This window comes from Danio aesculapii, chromosome 9 (assembly GCF_903798145.1).
Source record: "Danio aesculapii chromosome 9, fDanAes4.1, whole genome shotgun sequence".
In the NCBI taxonomy this organism is placed as follows: Eukaryota; Metazoa; Chordata; class Actinopteri; order Cypriniformes; family Danionidae; genus Danio; species Danio aesculapii.
This window is the reverse complement of record NC_079443.1, coordinates 50,263,961-50,285,907: the sequence shown is the minus strand read 5'-3', so window position 1 is coordinate 50,285,907 and position 21,947 is coordinate 50,263,961. Positions and strand designations below refer to the sequence as shown.

The 21,947-nt window shown below is 34.4% G+C and overlaps 1 protein-coding gene across 1 annotated transcript in view; it reads right to left on the bottom strand.

Moving 5' to 3' along the window:
• Nucleotides 1-20,729, bottom strand: part of LOC130235493 (potassium voltage-gated channel subfamily H member 7) — a 183,747-nt gene extending 163,018 nt beyond the window's left edge. Inside the window, exons 1-2 of the mRNA XM_056466081.1 lie at nucleotides 20,430-20,729; nucleotides 15,676-15,906 (exon numbers count right to left, since the gene is read on the bottom strand). Coding sequence (XP_056322056.1) covers nucleotides 15,676-15,906; nucleotides 20,430-20,505 — 307 coding nt within the window. The 5' untranslated portion in view covers nucleotides 20,506-20,729. The remainder of the gene's footprint in view (nucleotides 1-15,675; nucleotides 15,907-20,429) is intronic.
• Nucleotides 20,730-21,947: the final 1,218 nt, after the last annotated feature.

Here is a 21,947-nt window from a genome sequence, read left to right as displayed (position 1 = left end):
TAGAGGGGTTTTGGCCATTTCCAGGCTGGTTTCCAGTCATTTCCAGCCTGGTCTTAGCTAGTCAGGCTGGAAAATGACCAGCTAAAACCAGCTAAAACCAGTTCAACCAGCCTGGTTTAAGATGGACATAGCTGGTTTTGGCTGGGCTCCCAGCCTGGCTAGGCTGGTCAAGCTGGTTTTAGCTGGTCATCTCCCAGCCAGAACAGCTAAGACCAGCCTAGAAATGACTGGAAACGAGTCTGGAAGGGGCCAAAACCCATCTATAACCAGCCTGGTTGACCAGCTAAAACCAGCCAACCAGCCTTGGCTGGTTTAAGCAGTTTTTTTTTCAGTAGGGACACGTAACAAAAACTTATGATATTACATTATACTCTACATTGTCAGCAGTATGCCAATCTACTGTACAGTATCCATGCCCAGTCAGAGTTCTGGTCACCCGATCTCCAATTAAACTTGATATGTTTTGAACGATCTGTATTTTGATTGGCCGACCGCTCTCACTCAACTCTACCAGACATGCATGCATCTGACCCAGCCAAACACGCGCTACTATTTCATAACAGATGCAAGAGTAACCAAAGAGGTGGCGGCGCTTTAATAATGCATGCCGGCCTTTCAGGAGCAACCGTCCTGCACCTGCTGTTACTACACTGTGTTTTCAGAGACCTCCATATACCAGGCCTTCAGCAGCTGCGCATGGAGGATAAAGCCCTCGGCCCTTCACCCAAAACATGGAGCGGATGAAACCCAGCACCGACCTACCGCTCACCACATGCCTCCATCCTGCGGCGTTTCTGCACAGAAGTGGAGCGCCCAGTGTCTCATTATAGCTCTGGCACGCTCCATCTGCGTCAACTTTTGTCCTTTAAAGGATGTGTGAGTTTACGGGATGATGCTTTTTTGACAGATCCAACAAACACTTGCTTTGACGTGTTCAAAACAAAGGAAACTCAGGATAAAGAAGCAATGACTGATTTTTTTGTGAATACAGTTGAAGTCACAATTATTAGCCCTTCTGTGAATCCAAACAATGAATAACAGAACGGGGAGAACATGCCACACAGAAATGCCAACTGGCCCAGCCGGGACTTAAACCCACTACCTTTTTGCAGTGAGGTGGCAGTACTAACCACTGAGCCACAGATTAAACTTTGATAACTTAAAAACAAATATCTGAAACTAGATTAACTCATTAAAATAAGTTAAAGTAGCACAAAAAAATGTGTGAGTTTACGGGACGATGCTTTTTTGACATATACAACAAACACTTCCTTTACTTGTTCACAACAGAGGAAACTCTGACTGACACTGAAATGAAAACGCTCCAACATATGCAGAGCATGTTTTTATAACAAAGTAATGCTCTTTCATCAGATTTTACTTTACAATCAGGTTTCAATTGGTAACTAGCTAACTGTGTGAACAAATGATAAACAATATTTCGTCAGCGTTACTTCTGATAACAAAGAAGTGCACTTTCATCAGCTTGTACTTTACAATCAGGTTTCAATGGGGAATAGACTTTTAATTTCAGCCAGCCAGCCAGCCAGCCAGCAGCGCTTCCGGTGAACTGTCTTTCTATTATAAAATTGCCACGTTTAAGGTCTGATTTCTTTAGAAATCAGTGATCTTCACTGCCTGATAGATATAAACTGGGTCTCAGACTCGACAAGATGCATTAAATTCGGAGTCACATGAGCCTTCAGAAATTAAGAATTATATATTGTTATAATTATAATAATAATAATAATAATTGTTATTATTATCATTATTATCATTATTATTATCATTATTATTATTATTATCATTATTATTATTATTATTATTATTATTATTATTATTATTATTATTATTATTATTATTATTATTATTATTATCATTATTATTATTATTATTATTATTATTATTATTATTATTATTATTATATTATTATTATTAATGGTGTTAGTAATAAAAGCAGAAAAGACTGGAGTGATAATTTAATTTGAAACTACACACAATAAGAAAGCAGTTATTTAAAATTGTAATAAATATTTAACAATTTAACTTTTTTTTTCATTTAATAAATGCCGCCTTGATGAGCAGAATAATTTTCATTCATTCATTCCTTTTTTTTTTCACTAAAGTCCCTTTATTAATCAGGGGTCGACACAGCAGAATGAACCGCCAACTTATACAGCATATGTTTTACACAGCGGATACCCTTCCAGCTGCAACCCATCTCTGGGAAACATCCATACACACTCATTCACACACACACACACACTACGCCCAATTTAGCTTACCCAGTTCACCATGTGTTTGAACTGTGTTTGGAAACCGGAGCACCAGGAGGAAACCCACGCGAACGCGGGGAGAATATACAAACTCCAGAAATGCCAACTGACCCAGTCGTGGCTCAAACCAGCAACCTTCTTGCTGTGAGGCGACAGCACTACCCACTGCGCCACTGCCTTAGATTTTACTTTAAATTACTCAAAATACTTTAAACTGCAACTTTTTATGCTTAGATTGAACAGACACTAGGTAGTATGACACATTCTCGCCTTTACCTTTAAGAAATCATGTTTTATCATTGAATCCAATTAAGTTCTGAGTGTGTGATTGTTAGGCCATTCAGCTCAAGATTATCATGATTTCAATCTCTTTCTCTCTTAGGAAACTCCTGATGTGTTGCAGAACCAGTGAGCACTCAGTAGAGAGCATCCTCCTAATGCAGGTAACCTTTGTTTTAAATATGTCATTTAAATAAATATTACATAAGCTTGAACATAATTGCATTGCATGTATATTAGTGACTATTCATTTTAAAAATCTCTTTTATATCAGAGCAGAGCAGTTTTTATCGGAATATTTAACATTCCATAGCTTGAACATAACTGGCAAGACTCTCTTCATTAAAGCCTTGTTTCCGCTAACAGCAGATCGTGTTCACAAACGACACTACAAGCGAGTGTAACGAAATAAACAAACAACTGGAAGGCTCATCAGCTTTGCATGAGGGCTGTAATCCATCACGGGGTGTCAGAACACACTGCTGAAACATCTCCATTAACACTGACATCTCCGTTCTCTCTACAACACTCCTGCCACACCAGAGCACGTTAAACCACAAACCCTGGGTCAGGAGGAGATCCACGCTATCAATGGCTGAACACACACAGCGGTGCAAATAAAAAAACGTGCTTAAAAAGTATGCGGATGTACAGATTCTGGGTGAAAATACTCTATTACACTGTTAAAAATACAGTGAATGATTTATTTAAAGTACAAGTGAAATCAAATGTGACCATATTGATTTTGTTAGCTCGCATTGCTAGTTTTCTGGTGAACAATTCATCTGTGCATGTCATTAAGGAAATAAAATAGTTTGCCCTTGTAATCTTAAACTGAAATCTGAAAATGCACCTCCTGTTTGGTTTTAGTTAAATTCTCAGATTAGCTCTGTCTGAGGTATTGGGCGTGGCTAACATACTTAACCACGCCCCTCCAGCTGTCAGTTTCGACAACAAACAGAAATGGTGACCAGGAGTCTGTTAGGTTGTAATAACTCTCCTCAAACCCTTTTCTCGATCTTTTTGAATGAAACACCTACTTCACTACAGCCAATCAGCTCGCAGTGGAAAAAGCAAGCCACGCCCACTGTTTTCTCCTTTAATATTTAGTTTCTTTAGGAACTGTGTCACAATATGAAAAACAAAAGTAGTGGTCGCAGCTTCTGGTTCATGCGGACTTGTAAAAAAAAATTTAGGCAACTACTTACATCAGCCTTTTGAGTATTTCAAACTCATTGTACTTTAGTTTGTCCTATCAGACTTTGCATGTTCTCTACTTGCACTTTTAAGTAACATCAACTCAATTTTATCAGTTTTTAAAGGTGCAGTAGGTGATCTGCCACAATGCTAACAATGTTAGCAAAATATGTTTGTCCTCTGCCGTCCAAAGCTACACCTCCTGATTTCACGAACGCGCGCACCTTAAAGATGACAGCAGACCACCCTCTCTCACGTGCTCTCCTAAAATGACTCTGCTTTGTGCCTGTTTACTGTTTATTCATTCATTCATTCATTAATTTTCTTTTTGGCTTAGTCTCCTTATCAATCTGCGGTCGCCACAGCAGAATGAACCACCAACTTATCCAGCATACGTTTTTTTACGCAGCTGATGCCCTTCCAGCTGCAACCCATCACTGGGAAACACCCATACTCTCTCATTTACACACATACACTACGGACAATTTAGCCTACCCAATTCACCTGTACCGCATGTCTTTGGACTTGAGGGGGAAACCGGAGCACCCGGAGGAAACCCTCGCAAACACAGGGAGAACATGCAAACTCCACAGAGAGATGCCAACCAACCCAGCTGAGGCTTGAACCAGCGACTTTCTTGTGGAGGCAATCGTGGCAACCGTTGAGGCAACCGTGATGCTTCACATTATCGATGCTGTAAAAGGTCCCTTATGAAGCTGAAAACAATCACATCAATCTTTCGCCGGAAGATTTGAGTGGCTGAACAACACTTCTGTGCATATAACCCATTCATAACAACACAATCTACATCAGCCTTGCGTGACTAAAACAGCTTTAAAACAGATCATTACCAGTCTAAATGAAATACTTCATTACTCGTCCTTCCTCCAGGTTTATGGGAATTATCGACCCGACAATATTTAAATGGATGAACATTTTTTAGTCTTATGCCTTACCCAGAATATAAAAATACATATAAATACTGTAACACGGGGAGTGACACAGACAACTGAAGTTCGGATCCACATGCAGGTTTATTCAAAATCAGGAAAGCAATGGTCAACACAGGTGCAAACAGATGTATAAAGGCGGTCCAGAATCGTAGTCAAAAGTATCAAGCGAGAGGTCGGAAGGCAGGCGGCTGACAGGGATAACTAGGTAAACAAGGCTAGGGTAAACACACGGAGAAACAAGACTAAGAAAAAGCGTTGTAATGTCACTTTACAGAAAACAAGACTCTGCAATGGAAGTGAGAGTGTGTGCTGTTTAAATAGGGTCTGTAATCAGTCTTTGACAATGCTCAGGTGGTGCGAATTTAATCAGTAGAGACTTGGAGCAGGTGTGAGTATGTGTGTGGCATGACTGAATATGTAGTCCATTAATGGCGGAATTGTAGTCCATGTGTATTTGTGTGTGAGATCCAGCGATCTGGGAGTTATGATCGCTGGTGATCGTGACAAATACATTTAGATCGTTTACTTTAATCATTACTATTGGAATGTGAAGAGACTTTCAACCAGCACAACAGAACATGTTACTGAAGACGATCACCTGCTGCACCTTTAATATACAATTGAAGTCAGTATATTTTGAATATTATTATACAGTATAATATTGTATATTATACTGTATATTTTCCCTCAATTTCGATTTAACGAGGAGAAGGTTTTTTCAACACATTTCTAAACATAATAGTTTTAATAACTCATTTCTAATAACTGATTTCTTTTATCTTTGCAATGATGACAGTAAATAATATTTGATGTGATAGATATATTTCAATATTTTTTCAGTATAGTAAACAGACAGCTAATGGATTCACAGCTAAAAACCGTAGTAGCAAATATACAATTAATATTTGATTGCTTTGTTATTATATGTTTTATTATGACAAGTTACAGATCTCCATACAAGTGTTTAAAGAAACATTCTGTTAAATAAATAGTTTTCATTGCATTTGCTAATTAGAAGTGGATAAAGCGTATTAAATTATACTGTATTGACTATTTTATATGTGTGTGTGTGTGTAAGACAAGGGTAAAGCGCTTTGTAACAAGACTCAGCCAATAGTATGTGAAACTGGGCTATATGTATATATAGGTCATGTAATCATTGAGAATAACCATCACCTGTGTGTGTTTGTGTGTGTGTGTGTGTGTGTGTGTGTGTGTGTGTGTGTGTGTGTATATGTGTCTAATGACAATATTTAATATGCATAAGGTGCAGTAGGTAGTGCTGTCGCCTCACAACAAGAAGGTAGCTGGTTCGAGCCTCGGCTGGGTCAGTTGGCGTTTCTGTGTGGAGTTTGCGTGTTCTCCATACGTTCACGTGGGTTTCCTCCTGGTGCTCCGGTTTTCCCCACAGTCCAAAGACATGCAGTACAGGTGAATTGGGTAGGCTAATTTGTCCATATTGAATGAGTGTGTATGAATGTTTCCCAGAGATGGGTTGCAGCTGGAAGGGCATCCGCTGCGTAAAACATGTGCTAGATAAGTTGCCGGTTCATTCCGCTGTGGCAACCCCAGATTAATAAAGGGACTAAGCCGAAAAGAAAATGAATGAATGAATGAAGATGCAAGATTATACAATTTATAAATGCAATTAGTACTTTTTAAGTTATAGAAACTTGTAATAAATAATAAAATAATAATAATGTGATATAATTAATTGTAAAATAAAATTATATGGAATCAATACTATAATTTCTTTTGTCAAAAATGTACACAAGTAAAAGTATAGTCAGTTTGCGTTGTAATTAAAGTACAAATCCCTCAAAATAATACTTCAATACTGTAATCAAGTAAAATTCTTCACATATTTTACACCAACTTTACCTTGTTTTAACTGTAATTTCTGAATCATGTCACTGTACGCTATATTAAAACAGCAATATTCATGTCTTTAGATGAAAACTGAAAAAATAGAGACTTGAATCGAGTATATCAAGGAGGGAGATTGGGATTTTAAGCTGTTTTTTGGCACAACTTTGCTTTTTGTGATATTAGTTTTGCTTTTGTTTTGAACTCGAGCGTTACGTAATGTTGCTGCTCTCGCTCCCATTATGTAACGCTAAAAAAGGAGAAAATGTCAAACGAGATTAAGTTCCTTTTCTTTATGTAGAGACCATCTTTTCAGTGAATTCTCATCATATATACTACTACACGTATTAATGTTTTCAAAAATGTCTCTTTTGATCACCAGGGCTGCTATTTATTTAATAAAAACACAGTCAAAATGGTAATGATGTGAAATATTATTACAGTGTAGAATGTCATGTTTTTATATCAATATATTATAAAATGTCATTTATTTCTGTTTTGCAAAGCTGATTTTTTTACAGCATCATTACTCCAGTCGTGTTAAGTCATCCATTACAAATTATTATAACATGATCGTTTATTATTCAAGAAAAATATTATTATTATTATTGGTGTTATTATTACTATTAAATAAATTGTAAAAACGCAATGCAAATCTTCACAATACAAATAAATAATGAAAGTGCAATGCAAATTCTCTCAAGACAAAAATGTTTACATATGTTTTACGCAGCGAATGCCCTTCCAGCTGCAACCCTTCTCTGGGAAACAACCATACACACTCATTCACACTCATACCCTATGGACAATTTAGCCGTCCCAATTCACCTGTACCGCATGTCTTTGGACTGAGGGGAAAAGGAAGCACCAGGAGGAAACCCACACGAATGCATGGAGAACATGCAAACTCCACACAGAAATGCCAACTGAACCAGCCAAGGCTTGAACCAGCGACTTTCTTGCTGTGAGGCGACAGCACTACCTACTGCGCCACTGCGTTGCTATTATTATTATTATTATTATTATTATTATTATTATTATTATTACTACTACTACATTTTGTGGAAACAATTTTCCACAAAATGTAGTAATTTAATGATTTTTGATTAATCAGAGGTTTATTCAAAAAGCATTTATTTGAAATATAGTATTTTTGTAATATTATAATTGCCTATAATGCCTCAAATAAACTGGTGCAAAATAAAGACACACTGTAAAAAGAAACAAAGCTGACTCGGCCTAAAGTTTTAAGGCAACAAACTGAGTCAGCTGACTCAACTTTCAACCCAATTACTGCACTTGACTAGATTTAAGTTGACTAAACTCAAAAAAAAATTTGCTGCCTTAATTAAGTTTAAAATTAAGACTCAACTTTGTTTTTACAATGCATGTATGAAATAATTTTCAGATATATTTATGTAAAAATAAAACAAACTTATTCAGACTTGTACTTTATAAAGTTTATATATATATAATATATATATATATATATATATATATATATATATATATATATATATATATATATATATATATATATATATATATATATATATATGGTGACATTAACGTCCTGTTTGTGGCACATTAGTATATGTGAGGGGACTTGTAAATAACTAATGAAAGAATAAAGTGAAATTCCCAATATGTTTTATTAAGGTGTATCCCACCGTGTATATATATATATATATATGCTTAGTTGATCATATTTTAAGCTTATTCGAAGTACTTCATGCTGACAAATGTGTAAAAGTGTTTTTCTGAAGGATAAAGGCAAAGTATAAAGATAAAAAAGAGAATTAAGATATATTTTGGGCCACAATGTGATTGTTTAATCATTAAATGGTTTTTAATTGTTATGAATATGTATGTATATGGGTGACACAGTGGTTAGCTCTCAAAGCAAGAAGGTCGCTGGCCAGTTGGCATTTCTGTGTGAGTTTACATGTTCTCCCCATGTTGGCGTGGGTTTCCTCCTGCTGCTCTGGTTTCCCCCACAGTCCAAACACATGCGCTATAGGTGTTTCCCAGTACTGGGTTGCAGCTGAAAGGGCGTCGTCTTTGTGTAACATATGCTGGATAAGTTGGTGGTTCCTTCCGCTGTGGTGACCCCTGATGAATAAATAGACTACACCAAAGGAAAATCAATGTATATATATATTTTCTTTCCATATAAAGTTACACTGAATCACATTTTGGTGGATGTATTCTGTAATTCATAAATAAAACGTGTGGTAGTCATAATTTTTAGCTCAGGAAAAAGTCTATCAGATGCCTGAAATCCTGCTTGCGTCACATTAGAGTAGCTTCTGCTCCTAAACAGATCTTCATGGAGGTGCTTTATCTATCTCAAATTTAATTACACCTTCTGTATAATTTATGTCTTGCTCTGAATAGCGGTGTGAGGCTCAGGTGAGGCTCTCTGATGCTCAGGTATTGTTCATCTGTGTGTACGACGTGTTGAATTTCACTCTCAGCTTGATAGCACACTTTAAGCCAATCTCTAATGATTCCTTAATGAGCCTCCGTCTGCTTTTCAGCCTCACTTTTCTGTATGCTAAAATACTGCTTATTAGTATCCACGAACAGGGGGAATGGCTGTTTAAATCAGCCCACAGCAGGTGCTATTAAACTAGTGTTCAGCTGAAACTGCAAAAGTGGGTGATTAAACAATAGCTATATAGAGAGAGTGATCGCTTAAAAAATATGATTCATTAATATATGTTTTTATATTTTAAATATTTTCTATATTTTAATAGGGGGGAGGCTGGGTCAGTTGGCGTTTCTGTGTGGAGTTTGCATGTTCTCCCCATGTTCGTGTGGGTTTCCCCCGGGTGCTCCGGTTTCCCCCACAGTCCAAACACATGCGCTATGGAAGAATTCGGTGAGCTAAATTGTCCGTAGTGTATGTGTGTGAATAGGAGTGCATGGGTGTTTCCCAGTGATGGGTTGCAGGTGGAAGGGCATCCACTGCGTAAAACATATGCTGGATAAGTTGGCGGTTCATTCCGCTGTGTCGACCCCAGTTTAATATTTTAATAGTAAAAAAATCTGAGAATAACTGCTGACATTTTTTTTCCCAAAATTTATACTATTTGTCAGCATTTTGTTTCCATAAAATAAGAATGAAGTCAGACATGTTTTCAATGTTTAAAGACTTGTTTATATTTATGTTTAAATAATATAATGTTAATGTTATAACATGATTATAATCAATGTTTTAACTTCAGAAGAGTTCTGAAATACATATTTGTATGGCAATGTTTTTATTTGAAATTAGGAGAAAATGTTACCAACAACTTTATAGAAAATAAAAATAAATAAATAAATAAATAAATAAATAAATAATATATACAATTATCATATTTCTTATAAAACTAAATAAATATATTATCTATGAATTATTATTTATAATCGATAAATTATATACATTGTATTAAATCAATTAATATTAAAAATCATTAGGCAGGTTAGGGTAATTAGGCAAGTTATTGTATAACGATGGTTTGTTCTGTAGACTATCGGAAAAAAAATAGCTTAAAGGGGCTAATAACTTTGACCTTAAAATGGTTAAAAACATTTTAAATTGCATTTCTTCTAGCCGAAATAAAACAAATAAGACTTTCTCCAGAAGAAAAAATTTTATTAGACAGACTATGAAAATTTCCTTGCTCTGTTAAACATCATTTGGGAAATATTTAAATTACAAAAAAAAATCAAAGGGGGGCTAATAATTCTGACTTCAACTATATATATATATATATATATATATATATATATATATATATATATATATATATATATATATAAGGAAGTAAGGAACTCGCCTGTAGCCTCAAACCAATGCGCGCCTCCCAGCAGTGCTGATATACAGCCATAGCCGCAGGCCAGTTCCTTAGTGCCACAGCAGTGCCTATATACAGCCATATCGCAATGCTACAAGTGTGATATTGCAATTATACAACAGTTCGACAACATAATAGTGTGTATAAAAAGGAAAATCAAACACAGAGAGTCTCAGTAATCCTTTTGTTCGAGGAACTACTTTCTTCCACTACTCATTCACATTTGCAGCTTACGTCAGAACAGCAGAAACCATTTCTACTTCACCAACATCACTTTAGAGCTAGTATTTGAATGATTCTTTAGTCTAAAATGATGACAAAACAGTTGATTTAGCTCACATTTTAAGATTACAAGTCTGAACAGCATCAAATGCCATCGCAGTCTGCAGAGATTTCCTAGTATTTCTCTGCTGCAATCAGAAGATCACAATAATTAACCCTGAAAAAGCCAAAGCAAAGCAAACACTACCAGATTACTATGGTATAAATACAGTAAATATGAGAAAGAGAGATCGACTTGGCTATCAGCAAATCAGATTCGAGAACCAGACAAACCAGACTGAACTCTTGTATATTTTCAGAGAAACTGAGTATTTGGAAGTGGTCTCTCTGTATATAATGCTACTGTTTTATTTTTTATTTGTATCTTTCTTTTACATTTTTTAATTTTAGATTTTGTTGGTAAAAGTAAATCTCATCACGTACATCCATTCACTTTTCTCCCAGTGGGAATCTATTATATAATAACTTCATCTTCATACAATTACGTGTCATTTTAACATGCTGAAACTCATTAAAAACATCAGAAAAAACTATTTACGGTATGCATTTACAGTCAATATTGACAGTATATACAATCAATAAACATTCATTAAAAATACACTTTAAAAAAAATTTACATATTTTTGCCACTTTTTTATTTCATTTCCCTTATTTAAAAAAAATTAATTAAAAACTTTGTATTTTTTTCATTATTGGAGCAATTTTATGCCTTAATATCTAATAAGCACAAAATATTTGAACTGAAAATAAAATCATTCACGTGTAATTTGCCACACAAAGGGATGCAGAGTGTCACGGCTCATCTAACACACACATACACACACACACACACACACACACACACACACACACAGAGTGAAGCATCTTCCCCTGTTCAAACAGTGCTGATGTTGTGCAGCAGACAGTGGTGTGTGTTTTCCTTTAATGATGTGTGTGTAGAGAGATTGGACAGGCTGAGGGCTCAGTTTGAGCAGCTCTAGGCCAGTGTAAGGAGAGCCACATTACAGAGTCTGCTTCACTGCACACTTCAGCTGAAATCAGCTTTCGGACCACCAAATCAGACGCTTAGCATATTCTCAAACACACACGCTTCTCGCATTTCTGCTTCTGTTATAAAACCTAGTCAGCTGCCTACCTAGACAATATTATAAGGTGTGATCTGATGCTAAGTGCACAGTTGCAACCATGATACAAATTTTGAACAGCTCAGCAAACAGGAGGTTGATATTGTCTAAAACTGCTCAAAATTGTCTGTTTTGTCAATGAAAATACTTTCAAACAAAGCCAGAGGAGAACATTTGTACATCCCAGGAGTAACACTGTGTTGTTTTGAATGAGTTAAAAGAGACAATGATTCAGTGATTCATTCACATTCAGTGAATCAGCGGTTTTAAATGAATTCCTTGAATGAACAACTCACTCATTAAGACCACCAAATCAGACGCTAAGCGTGTTCTCATATTGTCTAAAAATGCTAAAAATTGTCTGTTTTGTCAATGACAATAGTTCCAAACAAAGCCAGAGGGGAACATTAGTGCATATCAGGAGTAACACTGTGGTGTTTTGTTTTGTTCTTCATTTAAGAATCTGCTTTTGAATGAATTAAAAGAGTCAATGATTCAGTGATTCATTTATGAAGACTGTAACTTGCTTTGCTTCTAAATGAATCAGCCATTTTGAATGAATCTCTTGAATGAACAAATCACTCATTAAGACCACCAAATCAGACGCTTAGCATATTCGCAAACACACACGCACTGCATGCTTTTCCGCTTCTGTTCTAAAACCTAGTGAGCTGCCTACATAGACAGTATTTTAAGGTGTGATCTGATGCTGAATGCACAGTTGCAAACGTGATACAAATTTTGAACAGCTCAGCGAACATGAAACTCATATTGTCTAAAAATGCTCAAAATGGTCTGTTTTAATCGGTTTTGCCAATAAAAAATAGTTCCAAACAAACCCAGAGGAGAATGAATTTCTTAAATGAAAGCCTCACTCATTAAGACACTAGGTAGTTTTAGCCTCTTTTACATGTGTAAATAGCTGTTAAATTATGGTTAGGTAGTTATGTTTGAACGGCCATATCAAAATAATTTTCTGACAAAAAAGGTGACATTTACGTAAATATTTATACTGCTGTGCATATATACTGTACTTTCCAGAATCATGCCAAAATAACAAACTATGGTAACACTACAGTTTAGGTGCCTGCCTATTATTAAGATATTAACTGTTCATTAGTAGTTATTAAGTATGATCTTATTCTGCATCCCTAATCCTACCCAATACCTAAACCTGACTTCTTACTAACTGTTAATAAACAGTAAATTAGTAGTTATATGTGCTGTATGTAAGTTTTGACTCTTCTAAAGCATTATACAGGAATGGCTGTCTTTGTTTTGGTTCTTTTAACCCACCCACTGCCAGTTTAGCTAAATATATTTCAGCACCCCGGGTTGCCTTGGTGGAGAACCGTGTATTTCATTCAGGCAGGAAGGCCATCAAAGTGTGGGTTCATGACCGAAATTACCACCGGTGGACAGTAGCAGACTTTGATATGATACGCAGAGTTAGATTTCCACCTGAAGTGATTATTAATTAGCGAATAGTATATGTATATAATACGAACAGAAACATTAGGTTAGCAGGTTACATCTTAACCCTGTGTAACAACAACTACGTGACAAGAGTTGCTTTGATAACCAAATTGGTTGTTTGCACCAGACAAAACACAACAGAAATTTAAATACAGCCATTCAGAAGCACAGAATAGTGCACCCACTGCACTCCAACGAAATGGTAAGGTTTATAATATATTGAATACATATTAAACCTCTTTAACATTATTAAATGTAGATGCTGAATCACTGATATGTGTTGGTTTGTGTCACAGATCTGAAGTTCAATTTCAAAAGGTTTATTTGATTTTCAAGATCTGAGGTGATCTATCTGCTGCTGTTTTCAGTATATGGTAATAACTGTCATGTAAAATGGCATTCAAACTCACATTATTGGTATTTAACACTGAATAAAGCACATGAGGTTTACCTGAGGTAAACATTGTCAGTTTATCCGGTTATTCAGCTGCAAGAAAGAGAAGCCATTTCTAAAATATCAATTTCAGGTGTTGGTTAGAACAAAAACTAACGAAAATATTTCTTCTATCATGTGCCATTGCTTTTATTTAGAACACGGTTTAAATCAGCCTTAAATCAACCTTTAGGCTCGAGCACACTTCTGGCAACCTGCGCTTCAATATCTATTTCCACCACTGGGTGTCAAACTTGCATACTGCACCTTTAATTAAGCTAGTAGTGTTAGTTAATAGTTTGTTAATACCCTGAATTGTAAACTGGGCACCTAAACTGAAGTGTTACCAAAATTATAAATTTGCAGAAATTTAATCGAATTACTATTAATAACATATTGAAAGAAATGGCCAAAAATATAGGGGCGTATTTTTTGTTAGGATAACACAACTAACTTTTTAATCATAAAGCATTAAAAAATTGTATTTCCCTTTGAGAGTAACAGTATAATGTCACTCTACTAAATGACAGCAAATACATTTTTTTATTTAACATCACATATTGGAATCGCACATTAGATTTGATAATCACAGACAGTCAATGCACATTTTAATGCTTTACCTTTGTTTGTAATTTGAGCAAATTATTATTATATGTATTCTTGTGTCACCACTGCATAAGAAAGCACTTTTTCTGAACTGAACGACACTAAAATGACACAAAATATTTTATTAAAACAGTATTGATATTACTACAGGTATATGTTTGTATTATTTAATATTTGGTATATTTATTCATTCCTATTTTGGCATATTTTACATTTTTTTAATTTTTAATTTTATATAACATTTTTATTTCATATTGTAAACTGCAACATAATTATGTTTTTAATACAATAACTCTGTTGTTATTATTATTAATAATAATGTTATTATTATTGTTATTATTATTATTATTATTATTATTGTTATTATTATTATTGCTATTATTGTTATTATTATTATAAATATTATTATTGCTATTATTATTATTATTATTATTATTAGTAGTAGTAGTAGTAGTAGTAGTAGTAGTATTAGTATTATTAGTATTATTATTATTATTATTGATATTATTGATATTATTATTGCTATTATTATTATTATTATTATTATTATTGTTATTGTTATTAATTTTATTATTGCTATTATTATTTTTATTATTGCTATTATTATTATTATTATTGTTGTTATTATTATTATTGTTATTATTATTATTATTATTATTATTATTATTATTATTATTATTATTATTATTATTATTACATTATTATTATTATTATTATTATTGTTGTTGTTGTTATTGTTATTAATTTTATTATTGCTATTATTATTTTTATTATTGCTATTATTATTATTATTATTGTTGTTATTATTATTATTGTTATTATTATTATTATTATTATTATTATTATTATTATTATTATTATTATTAGTAGTAGTAGTAGTAGTAGTAGTAGTAGTAGTAGTAGTAGTAGTATTAGTATTATTAGTATTATTAGTATTATTATTATTATTGATATTATTATTGCTATTATTATTATTATTATTATTATTATTATTATTATTATTATTATTATTGTTATTGTTATTAATTTTATTATTGCTATTATTATTTTTATTATTGCTATTATTATTATTATTATTGTTATTATTATTATTATTGTTATTATTATTATTATTATTACATTATTATTATTATTATTATTATTATTATTATTATTGTTTTTGTTTTTGTTTTTGTTGTTGTTGATGTTATGTTTCTGTCAGTTTAGCACCGATTAGACTAGTTTTCTACAATACCATTATTGCATCAAATTGCTTTTGCAAAATAGTCATTCTCTCTGTTTGTTTTCTACAGAGCAAAACCGCTGAAGCCCAAAAGGAAAAGCTGTATTTGCACTCACCGTCTTTGCGATGGTAGGTAATCTCCACTTTGCGTTCCTCTGAGCCCAGCAGAGCCTGAGCCACCTGAGCAATCTCATGCCTCTTGGTTTGCTCTCCATGCAAGAAGTCACATGTACAAGGTTTCTGCATCACATCAGGCCGCGAGAATCCCGTCATCTCACAGAAACCATCGTTACAGTAAATAATTGCACAGTTCGGGACTCGGGCATTGGCTATGATGAACTTCTTATCTGGAAACGACACATAAAATGTGATCAATCAACTGTACACATAAAACAGCTTCACTGGAAAAAAACTAGGAAATCCAACCTCATATCAGAAAAAGTTGGGACATGAGAACCAAATTAAAAAATAAAGTAGTGATTTCTAAATTTACTTTGACTTGTATTCCATTGCAGACAACACATCAAACATTATTTATTGTTTAATGTTCCTCGTAATTTTTATTTTAATAAACACGTATTCCAATTATGGTTCTTGCAACACATTTCAAAAAGTTGGATCAGTAAAGCATTTCCCACTTTGTAATGTTGCTATTCCTTTTCACAACACTTAAAAGACATTTAGGGATTGACGAGACCAAGTCATGAAGTGTTTCAGGTGTCACTTTATCCCATTCTTCCTGCAAACAAGTCTTAAGGTGGGCAACAGTATGGGGTTTTGCGCTTCAAAATGCGCCACACATTCTCTATTGGAGACAGGTCGGGACTGCAGGCAGGCCAGTCAAGTACCTGTATCCTCTTCCTCCGCAGCCAGGACTTTATAATGTGTGCAGAATGTGGTTTTGGGTTGTCTTGTTGAAATATGCATGGGTGTCCCTGGAAAAGAAGGCAGCGTATTGTGCTCCAAAATCTCTCTGTGCTTTTCAGCATTAATGGTGCATCACAGAAGTGCAAGTTACCCTTGCCACGGGCACTGACACAACTCCATACCATGACAGACCCTGGCTTTTGGACTTGTTGCTGGTAACAGTCTGGATGATCCTTTTTTCCTTTGGTCTGGAGCACACGGCTCCATTTCTCTCCAAAAATATCTGAAATACTGATTCATCTGACCACAGTACACGTTTCCACTATGTGATGTCTCCGAGCCCAGAGAAGTTGACGACACTTCTGGACACTGTTAACATAGGGCTTCCTTTTTGCACTTCCATTTGTGAATGTAACTACGTATTGTGGTACTTGACAAAGGTTTGCTGCAGTAGTCCTGAGCCCATGTGGTGATATGGCTTATAGATGAATGAGGATTCTTGATGCAGTGCCAGCTGAGGTATCAAAGATCACGGTTGTTCAGCTTAGGCTTCTGCCCTTGTCCTTTACGCACTAAAATTCTTCCAGATTCCTTGAATCTTTTAATGATGTTCTGCACTGTTGAAGGTGAAATATACAAATTTCTTTCTGACTTTCTTTATGGAACATTGTTTTTAAACATTTCGATCATTTTTCTCATGTATTTGTTGGCAAATTGGCAATCCTCAGCCCATCTTTGCTCCTAAAGGACTAGATCTTTCTTGGATGCTGCTTTTCTACCAAATCATAATTACAATCATTTGTTGACATCACCTGTTTCAAATTATTTAACCTCATTACTAGCCCTAGATTGCTCCTGTCCCAACGTTTTTGTAATGTGTTGCAGGTCTGAATGACAGGAAAGGATGTATATTTACAAATTAAAATAAGTTGACCGGACAAAACATGAAATATTTCGGTTCATATTGTCTGCAATGAAATACAGGTCAAAGTAAACTGGGAAATTGCTACTTTCTTTTTTATTTGCGTTTTCAATACTGCCACAACTTTTTATGATTAGGGGTTGTAACATGCTAACTGTACAACAGCTATATTTGCAAAACAACAGCCATTCATATAGTTTATATAATTTGCATATATATTTTGCATATATATAAATTGATAAAGGGAGAAAAACTAAATAAAACATATAGTGAATATAATAGTGGAGCTAAACAAAATAATACAAACAGACAAACAAGTCTAAACTTATAAGTACATACTGTATATACAATCTACCGACCTCTTCAAAATAATATATATATATATATATATATATATATATATATATATATATATATATATGTGTGTGTGTGTGTGTGTGTGTGTGTATGTGTGTGTGTGTGTGTGTGCGTGTGTGTGTGTCTGTGTGTAATATAATAATTAATAATAATAATAATAATAATAATAATAAAGACCAAAAAATAGATGAATATACCCAAGATCTTTTTGATATCAACAAAGCAACTCCACAGCTTATATAATGCATGCCTAAAAACCTCACATGCCATAACAATCCTCTAAATGCGCTGGAGCAGTCTAGATTTCACTGTGTGCGTGTATGTGTGTGCGTAATCTTCAGTATGTGGATGACTGAAAGCATCATTTATCTGAACATACGTGCTGTCATTCATGCATTTCAGTGCTATCGCCGCTGTGTATAAACAGTCCTCTGACAGATGCGTGTGAAGTGTAAACACTACAAAAACCACAATGCTGAAAGTCTCCTAACTGTCATCTGCCAGTCTCTCTGTTGATCAGAAAGCCTTTGTTTCTTGTTTCTTTTCATTACCCTGATGCCCTAAAGCTTGAAGCACCGAAATACACATTAAGTATTCATAATACCTTTTTTTTGTAGTAATACTGTCTAAATGTACATAAAACTGCGCTCAAAAAGATTTGCAAACATCTCCTTCTTTACTAAAATGTTGTAATAAAGTCTGTGCGTGTGTAAACCCACATATAAATTAACATAGCAATTTATAGTAAATATTATAGTGTTTTTGAACCATACTATAGTAAAGTACTTAATCTGTTGTGGTAATTCTATAGTTGCTATGGTACTACAGCGACTATAGCAATATCAAAAAGTCACTGTGCTGTTTTCTTTAACTACATATCATATTACAATACACCACAGTTTCCTGTAGTAAAAACTGAAGTTTACTACTCTGTAAATAATGCTGGGTTCCACACAACCGATTTGTGTTGGGATAACATGAAGGAATTAAGTTGACTTAAATAGTTTTTACAAATTTAAGTGGATTGAACAATAGAGTTGTCCCAAATACATCACAATAATTGTGTTGTTTCAGATCATTTTAACTAAGTAGTTTGAACAAACAGCTAACGTCATTTTTTGAGTGTACAGTATTTATTACTTTATCAGTTTACCATAGTTTATATGCTGCAGCATTCATTAACAGTGTAGATATTATAATAAATACAATATACTACACTTTACTACAGTTCAAAAACAGTATAGTATAACCTCTCTGTACAGGCATGATTATAACAATATATATACATGCATACACACACACACACACACACACACACACACACACACACACACACACACACACACATATATATATGTGTGCGTGTGTGTGTGTGTGTGTGTGTGTGTGTATGTATATGTGTATGTATGTGTATGTATATATATATATATATATATATATATATATATATATATATATATATATATATATATATATATATATATACCTGCAAACCTCTTATAGTCTATAAATACTAATAATACTGTACTAAATACTAAAATACTATAGTGTTTTAGTCTGTAGTGTTTTAAATCTATAGTTTTGACCCATACTATAGTAAAGTCCTTGAATTAATCTGTTGACGTAATTCTCTAGTTGTTTTACTACAACAACTATAATATCAAAAATAACCCAATACTGTTTTCTAGAACTATATATATATATATATATATATATATATATATATATATATATATATATATAAGTTATATAAGTTAGCGGTTCATTCCGCCGTGGCGACCCTGGATTAATAAAGAGAATAAGCTGAAAAGAAAATGAATGAATTATACAATATAGCAGTTTACTGTAGTAAAAACTAAAGTATAGTGCAATATTTGTTGCGGTTAATCAGTTTACTATTTATTAAGACTCTTAAGTGTTGTAAATGTAAAAATATAGCAATACACTAGACCTTACTATAATACAGTTCATAAATACTATAACCTGTACTACAAATTGAATTAATAGTGCATAACAGCGCTTGATGTATCACCTGCATGATATGGAGAACGAAGAAAGTAGCTTATTTTTTGATTTTGCAATACTCTGTCCTTCAAACTTTTGTATTATTATCCCAAGAAATGTCGCCTACAGTATTATGAGGAGCATCATGGCCTCTCCGTACAGCCATGATCATAACAATATTAAAAACACCTCAAACCTGCTCAAAGTTATCAGCGCATCTGAATTTCAGGTCAAAAATCCTTACAAACACCCGTTCCTTTATGAAAATATACTATAGTCATTTAAAGTGAATACTATAGTGTTTCCATGTATAGTTATTAGTGTATAATGTTTTAACTGTATAGTTTTGAGCCATACTATAGTAAAGTATTTGAAATAGTCTGTTGTGATAATTCTATAGTTGCTGTGGTACTACAACAACTACTGTATAGTATCAACAAATAAAACACACACACACACACTACAGTTTAGTAAAACTAAATACACCACAGTATGTATTGCACTTAATCAGTTTACTAGTTATTAACACCATTCACAAGTGTTGTACATGTTATAATATAGCTTATATTATGTAACCAACCACACTTTACTATAGCACGGTTCAAAAGCTTCATAGTATGTACTTCAGATGACTATAGAATGAATGTGACATAGATAACAGCGCTTGATTTATCACCTGAATGATATGGAGAACAAAGAAAGTGCTTTTGCAATACTTACTCTGTCCCTCGAATTTCCGTATGATTATCCCAAGAAATGTATTCTGAGGAGCGACATGACCTCTCCGCACAGGCATGATTATTATAACAATCTTCAGCCTTTCGTCCGCATAAAGAAAAACCTCCGCAAAGCTCTTGAAAGTTATCTGCGCATCTGAGCGGTTGCTCTTTGTCCGCGGTGACGGCCGATCTCTCCACTTTCCGGGCGCTTTTGTTGGCTCTGCGCGCTCACAGACGGCGGTTGTGCTCACATGCGTGTCGAAACCTTGGCTGAACTCCTCGAAACCGACACCGACGGGAATCGGTGATGAGGGAGAGTCGGCTGAGCCTCGGATGGAGACGCATCGCTGTCCGCGCACGGGGGAGTCCGGTGTGGTGCTGAACACGAACGGAAGACTGTGTTTGTGCTGTGATCCGCCTCTAGGGGCTTTAACGGAGCTCCGCCGCCCCGGGCGAAAACAAAACTCAGCCCGGCGCACAGGCAGCCTCGGCTGGGCTCACTTCGTCGATCATACGTAAATAAAGGAGGTTGAGTTATCGAGTAGAAGAGGCGTGTGTTTATGAAGGTGATGCAGGTACACTGGAAAAAAGATATTCATTATATTTATACATTGTTTTAAGGTAAGTGGTTGCAAACAACTTATATAGGATGGAGTTAAACAAACACATCAAACTGAGCAATGTTCAACTTCATTTGTTTGTTTAAATTCAGTTAAATTAAATTTAGCAAATCAAATGAATGATTTATTTCAGTCTATGAAGTGAATTAAAAACATATTACAGGTTACAGTTATCAATACATTTGCACATGCTAAGGTAAAACCTACATGTTTTAGTTCTGAAATGCAGAGTAATTGTCTTCGTTTTTTTAATTTCTTAGTGAATATAAATCATATTTGTTGGTGCATTTAAACAAAACAGTTTTAATAAACAAAGTTATGAGTCTGCACTGGTCTGAGCACAGACAAGCTGTAAAAAAAAAAGTAGAAAAGGCGTAGATTTATGAAGTTGAGATATGGAGTGAAATACACATTAACTTGAGGTCAGCCTACATACATTTTTTTTTTTACATTTATCAAGACAATTGCATATATGCATATACTAATGAAATATAAATAGCTAAGTCTACTAAAGGAGGTCGAGACTACTGCTTTATGGCTCCTAAACTCTGGAATAGCCTTCCTGATAATGACACACTCTCTCAGTTCAAAACTTGTTTAAAGATCTATATTTTTAGTAAAGCACACAAACAATTCATCACATAACTGTAGGATGCGTGAGTGTGCTCCATGCAGGTGAGTGGGCTTGACTGAAACCACCTGTAAGACACAGTTAAAGCTGCTTTGAAACAATAATTATTGTAAAAAATGCTATACAAATAAACTTGATAAAGGTATGGAGTGAAATACACAAGAACTTGAGATCAGCACACATGAAAAAAAGACTATAAGTTACATTTATTTAGGCGTGTGTGTGTGTGTGTGTGTGTGTGTTTTAACCCTTATGTATTGGTGAAATG